The 7,030-nt window shown below is 40.2% G+C and overlaps 1 protein-coding gene across 1 annotated transcript in view; it reads left to right on the forward strand.

Annotated features, from left to right (window-relative positions):
* GPR126 (G protein-coupled receptor 126) overlaps positions 1-4,303 on the forward strand; it is a gene marked incomplete at its 3' end in the record, with an annotated part of 88,719 nt that extends 84,416 nt beyond the window's left edge. Inside the window, exons 19-21 of the mRNA XM_010087129.1 lie at positions 1,076-1,344; positions 2,891-3,005; positions 4,020-4,303. Coding sequence (XP_010085431.1) covers positions 1,076-1,344; positions 2,891-3,005; positions 4,020-4,303 — 668 coding nt within the window. The remainder of the gene's footprint in view (positions 1-1,075; positions 1,345-2,890; positions 3,006-4,019) is intronic.
* Between the last annotated feature and the right edge of the window lie 2,727 nt (positions 4,304-7,030).

Genomic DNA, 7,030 nt, shown 5'->3' on the forward strand with positions numbered 1-7,030 from the left:
TTTCCCCCTGTTTCCAATGCATTGTGCTGCTCAGGCCTGGGAACAGGACTAAAGTGTCTCGAAATTTTCACTTTTGGGAGTACAGTATCCTCTAGATTCTGAACAGATATGTATTCTTTTAAAAGCCGCAACCAGGCTTTTTGTAAAAACAAATCAAAACTTGACTGGGTGATCATAACAAGTCCTAAATATAAAAAAAGAGAAAGAAGTGGGAAGAGAAATAAAATGAAGATAACTTGTGACGTGTTACAACAATTTCAATAACAGTCCTACTGAAATGTGTAAGTGATTCAAGGGAATGCAAAAGTTTTTGAAGCTATAAAGGTCTGTGAACAGTAAAAAGAGAAAATGAAGTCATGTCAACACAAAGGAACCATTCTCCCTCTAACAGGACAGGACAGAGCAGGTGCTAAAGAGGGATAGTTCGCTAGGAATAGAAAAAATGGAGGTTTTTGAGTTCTAAATATCTCCAATGATTGCATTCCTGTTGCATTACCTGTAGCATTCTGGTCCAAGATGGCAGAAGTTGTTGGCTTGCCTCTCAGTTCATACATTTCAATGTGTATCAGTTAAAAAATAAAATTTACTTGATCTTTAGTCTTGCTAAGACACTTAAAAAAAACCAACCACCCACCCAAAGAGAAAATAACACGCACTGGACAATATAGTCCAAAAATTAAGCAAAGATTTACATACAAAATGAACAGAGATGAGCTTCTGGTCAGCTGTATTTTGAAAGTTTTATTTTAATTTTCTTCAGTTTTCATTTAAAGTGCAAAACATATTGTATTATATTTAACTTGAAAGGCTTTTAATATTAGATCAGTTGCTAAAATATTGTGGCAGATAATTAGCTCATTAAGGACTCAGAGAAGTGGTAGCTCTCCCCAACCACATACAGCAGAAGCCGTCAGTGGCATCACACAGAAGTTCATGTCACCTTATTGACCTAAAAGCTTATAGCTAGGAGGTCCCTGTGCTTTTATTTACATTGTAAACTGGTAAGCCTAGCTGCTATAAGTGGCTTGGGTGATTGAAGCCAGTTAGTTATATGCAACTGTACTTCTCTCTCTAGGAAGCTGCGAAGAGATTATCCATCCAAAATCCTGATGAATTTGAGCACAGCCCTGCTCTTTCTTAACCTGATCTTCTTGCTTGATGGCTGGATTGCGTCGTTTGACATAGATGGCCTCTGCATAGCTGTAGCTGCACTTTTGCACTTTTTTCTTCTGGCCACCTTTACATGGATGGGACTAGAAGCCGTTCACATGTACATTGCCCTAGTGAAAGTGTTCAACACATATATACGGCGATATATACTGAAGTTTTGCATCATTGGCTGGGGTGAGTTCAGTAGATGTGATACTTACATGGCATGTATTTTGAAATGATGCTATATAAAAGCTCTCCATCACAAACGCAGAGCAGAACGAAAATTGGCATGGCACTTCCTTCCCCACTCCCTGCAGCAGTGCCGGCATGCAGCCAGCCCTCTCTGTCATCGAGTTCCCCTGTATAAGTCTGTGCAAATACACCATAACAGTCACTCTTCACCTGGAGCAGCTCACAGCCCAGGGAGGAGCAGAAAAACCAGATAAACTGGTCTTACTTTCCAGAGACGCCAGAATGGGAGAGGGGAAATGTTAATGTCATATCAGAGATGGAGAACTGTGGCACACAGGGAATTCAGAAACTTGCAGTTATTACAAAGCCTATGGGGATCTTTGCATTGACTTTCAAAAAGCTTTTAATTCATATTAAAGTTTCTTGCCAACAAGTACAAAGACTATGGCAGAATCAGAAACAACCAAAATTTTCTGAGTTTCAGCACAGTGTTTAAACCACAGAGAGATCCTCCCTGCCCTAAGCAGTGTGCACAGTAGGACTGAAATGGAAAGTGTAATACTGCAAAATAACACCGAAGCTCAGGCAGCAAGGCTTTTATTCTTAATTTTTTTCTGTATCAGGAGTCTGTGCCTTCTGCCTGACTGCAGATACTGTGTTTGAAATAATACAACACAATGCAAAACCATTAACCTCATGGCTAGAGCACTGACCTCAGTCCAGCTGATAATTGATGTCTTTTCATTCGCAACTAGCATCCTCTTTGGCAACCTCAGCAGAGGACAAGGACTGAGTGGTCGGAAAAGCAAATTAACCTTTGAATCTGTTTTGTCACAGCAAGGATAAGACACGTAAATACGGCATGTCAGGAAACGTACGTTTCTTTTGTGTGAGCTGTAGCTCTCTGCAGTCTTCCGTGTAGTTGTCCGTTTTGCCAAAATAGTCCCTTTACCTTATTATTAAAAAATATATCGTTTGCTTCATTTTTTTGGAGGCACATTTAAGTAAAGGATATATAATGTTGTAGAAAAAGAGAGGACATTTACAATTGAGAGGAGCAGTGGAGAAACTGCAGATTCATGTTCCCTAGTTCTCCACCCTGATCAAGTGACATTAGCATCTGTGAAAAAAAATTCCTCAGAAAAATCCCAATACCATCACTCCATTAGATCTCACTTTTGTAATAGTTTGTTAATCTTCTTCTCACTATGAAAGCCTGTGTACAATTGCAAATTTAACTTTAGGTAATTAAGGGAGATTATTTTACTTTAGTTTCCATATCGCATACTAAAATAAAATTTTCTACCTTACAGAACACTATGAGGTTTATCCATTAATACCTATTAAGTGCTTTGAAAGTTTTATACATTTGTACTGTTTTAAAAATTGTTTTTCTACTTCTATGTGCAATTTTCTGACACAGAACTATCTCAGGATACTCTATACTAAAGCTATAGTAATGGAGACATCAATAATTCAGCTTTGCATGGTGATTTGGAAGGTTTAGGAGATTTGAAAGCAAGCTGCAAGTTTTCTTCTGTTACAGGTTTACCAGCTCTGGTGATAGCAATTGTTTTAGCAAGTGCTAATACAAATGCAAGTCATGTTTATGGCAAAGAGTTATACGGCAAGGATCCTAACGGGCAAGGAGGAGATGACTTGTGAGTATTTCTCTTGCAGTTTAGCACTTACCCTAGCATTGGTCAGATTGCTTTGGAAAAGTCAGAGGTGCATTAAAAAAGCAATGTGAGCAAAATCATCTTTAAATTATTTGAATCTCAAGTGTGAAGGCTATAACAAAAACTACCCAATGCCAGGTCTAAGCAGTCCTCTGGTAAAAGAATACTTCATAAGTTTTTAAATCAAAATAAAATAAAAATACCTATTTTGGTTTATCTTAAATGAAAGCTATATCTTCTAGGTAAGAGCAAAGAAAGAAGTAGTATAAAATAATCTCCTTTGTAAATAAACCAGCTTTTTGTCAATGTAGTTCAATAGCTTTCTCTGATCTTCTCTTGATGCACAGATAATAATCTCCAAATGCCAAAATTTTTATATGACTGTTACCTCATTTTCTGTTAGTTGCCTGGCAAAGCTTCATCATGATAAATAAAAGTTTTATTCTGTATTTTTATTAAATTAACATGCTAAGCATTCAGGCCATTAGCCTCTAGAGGTATAAGCTAGATCATGGCTGACTGTCAAATTGCTACCTCAAAGGACTACCTGCTGTTTCTTCTCCAGAGATTTGTGAGTTCTTCTTTAGTTAAGTGGTAGAAACTTGAGATTTTGGCACTGAAGATCCAAGTTTGCCCATTCTGTTACTAAAGCGTCCTATGCTTCACATAGATTAGTGTGGTGAAGCTACTCATGCTGAGTCTAAACTTTCCATGATGAGTTCCCACAGCTTGTGTTTGAGGTCAGATTTCCTTTTTGGTTAGTTTTAACCAAAATGCAGTACAACCCTCCAGATTTCTGACATGGTACTGCTATGGGCCATGGTCACTTAAGATGCCACTGGGCTTCATCCTATTTACAAACAGGATGGACAAAGGTTTCATTTTAAAGTGTAGCTCTGCATCATTGGTACCAGACATAGACTGATTTTTCTTCTAGGCATATAAATAATTGGAAGATAGTTTGCATTATCTAAAAATGATTATATTTTCATACAGCTGCTGGATCAAGAATGACGTTGTCTTTTATGTGACTTGTGCTGGCTACTTTGGAATCATGTTTCTGATGAACGTGGCCATGTTCATTGTGGTGATGGTGCAGATCTGTGGGAGGAATGGGAAAAGAACTAATCGGAGCCTGAAGGAAGAGATCCTGAGAAACTTCCGCAGCGTGGTCAGCCTGACCTTCCTCCTGGGCATGACGTGGGGCTTTGCCTTTTTTGCCTGGGGCCCCTTAACTCTTGCCTTCCTGTACCTCTTTTCAATTTTCAATTCATTGCAAGGTAAGCTGTTGCTGTTCTGGGACGTATTACATCCAGTGAATTTGACTAGGGAACTCAGATGCAAGCTCTCTAGATTTTTCCTTGGTACTAAACCATCATTAGTTTCCCCTTATATGGAATAATAATAACAGTTCAATATCTTAAATTAATTAATGTTTCAAGGTCTTTTCCATAAAATGCACTGTATTATGAATAGTGCTATCCCTAGCTAACAGTCTGCAGTGTTCTCTGTTGAGATAGATGCTTCACTCATTATAAAAACTATAGGAAGCCTCTTTCCTTAATTTATTCCTGTAGGGAATCCATGAAGCTCATAACTATTTTGTTAAGGCACGAGAAGCTCTTAAAACAAAATTCAATCCTGTTTCAGTGTGGAGAAATAGCACAGAGATACGGGTTATTCTTTGGTTCTTTAAGGAAAATCCAGTGACTGTTATAGTCAGCTTACTTCTGTTTTCTTCATTGAAGTTTTGAATATTTTACTTTTCCAATGTAGTTCATCCTTCTGAAAAATTCTGTAGACTATAATCAAATGGTTATAAATTAGAGAATTATATAACTGACATTTAAAAGAATTTCAGCTCAGAGGTGAAATTTACATATACACCAAATGACGTAAGAATCTCCACCTCCGCCTCCCCTACCCACTAATAAAGAACAACTAAAAACGTAACAAAAAGAAAAACCCGAGAAGGTCATTGGAGGGGCATGTATTATACCATACACATATGGAGATAAAAAATAAATTTTCCCAGGGTCAGCAAAATATCTTCCCATTATGGAAAAAGTACTTGATGTTGTAATGTGTGGATTTTATCTGTTACCATTGAGATGTATTTACTGCACTAAAAGATTTATTGAGCTTTCGTGGAAAGAGAATGATGTTGTGGTTTTTGGTTTGGTTCAGTTACAACCTAAAATGCTAGTCAAAATGGCAAAAATTGTTTGGATGTGGTGTTCTTACTACAGATTTATTTCCAAAGGACAGATTCTGATACTCCCCTAGCAGCATAATGAAGTATTTGCTGCAACGTGTCTGTGTTAGAAATTCAGAAGGGCCTAGAGAGATTAGAAGTATGGGAAGAGCATGAAAAAAGATTAAAACTCTGAAAAGCATGCCAAGGGTCAAATTCAACAAGTTCTCTGTAATGAGAATTTCAAGTGCAATCAATTAAGCTTGTATGTGCAGAGTGCACACAAGATTGACCACCATTGCTTAAGTCTCTGTGGGATAATAGCACTGCTCAATGGAAAATGAATATTTGGAAGGCAATTAAGTCAGAACATGAAACTGAAAAACTGGAGGAGTGAATGCAAAAAGAAGAGTGGTGAGCTTTTCACGGACTGTGGTACCAAAAATGGCACAGTGTATGTTCAGGCCTGTCATATCAGGCACAGGAAGATGTAAAGCGTGACCAGCAGGTCAAGGGAGGTGATTCTCCTCTCTACTCCACTCTCATGAGACCCCACCTGGAGTCCTGCATCCAGCTCTGGAATCCTCAGCACAGGAAATACATGGACTTATTGGAGCAGGTTCAGAGGAGGGCCACAAAGATGGTCAGAGGGCTGGAACATCTCCCACATGAGGACAGGCTAAGAGAGTTGGGGTTGTTCAGCCTGGAGAAAAGAAGGCTCCAGGGAGACCTTATAGCAGCCTTGCAGTACTTAAAGGGGCTACAGGAGAGATGGGGAGGGACTCCTTATCAGGGAGTGGAGTGATAGGATGAGCAGTAATGGTTTTAAGCTGAAATAAGGTAGATTTAGATTAGATATTCAGAATAAATATTTTACTGTGAGGGTGGTGAGGCACTGGAACAGGTTGCCCGGAGAAGCTGTAGATGCCCCATCCCTGGAGGTGTTCAAGGCCAGGCTGGATGAGGCTTTGAGCAACCTGGGCTAGTGGAGGGTGTCCCTGCCCATGGCAGGGGGGGTTGGACCAGATGATCTTTAATATGCCTTCCAACCCAAACCATTCTATGATTCTATAACAATCCCATATCTGAAAATGCTTATTGCTGAACCAAAGAGGATGTTTTAAAACACATATAAGTGGTACAGTGTACGTGTGGCAGGTGGCAGTAACAGGATGGAATGGAGCAAAGAAAAATTTAGTATTTGCATCGGGAAGCGTCTCCTAACAGCAAAAACCAGTTCAGTATGTGTCGTAGTTTAGAAGGCCAGAGGACAGTCTTTTGTTAAACACCTGGTGGGCTGAGGCAGGGACAGGGTGGGTTTCACTCAGCACTTAGGGTCACAGGCAAGAAACCGACATGACTTGGGAAGAACAAAAAAACAACTGAATTTATTAACTATTTACAACAAGAAGCAAGATAATGAGAGAGAAAAACTATATCTTAGAAGGGCACTTCTCCTCCACCCCTCCCTTCTTCCCACAGCCCAAAGGCTTTGTTCTGTACCTTCTCCCCCCCGGCAGCGCAGGGGGGCAGGGAATGGGGGGTGCAGTCAGTCCCCGCTCCTTCCTCCTCAGGGGAGGCTCCTCACAGTCTTTCCCGGCTGCAGTGGGGGGGGGAGAGTCCTTCACAAGCCGCTCCAATGCGAGTCCTTCCCACGCAGGGCCACAGTCCCTCAACGACTGCCCGGCTCCAGCATGGGTTTCTCTAAAATTCCAACATGGAGTCCTCCATGGCTGCATCTTCTCATGGGCTGCATGCATGGACAAACCATGCGTCACCATGGGTCTTCACCGCGCTGCAGGGGAAATTCCGG

This window comes from Pterocles gutturalis, unplaced genomic scaffold, assembly GCF_000699245.1.
Source record: "Pterocles gutturalis isolate BGI_N339 unplaced genomic scaffold, ASM69924v1 scaffold41156, whole genome shotgun sequence".
Classification (NCBI taxonomy): Eukaryota; Metazoa; Chordata; class Aves; order Pterocliformes; family Pteroclidae; genus Pterocles; species Pterocles gutturalis.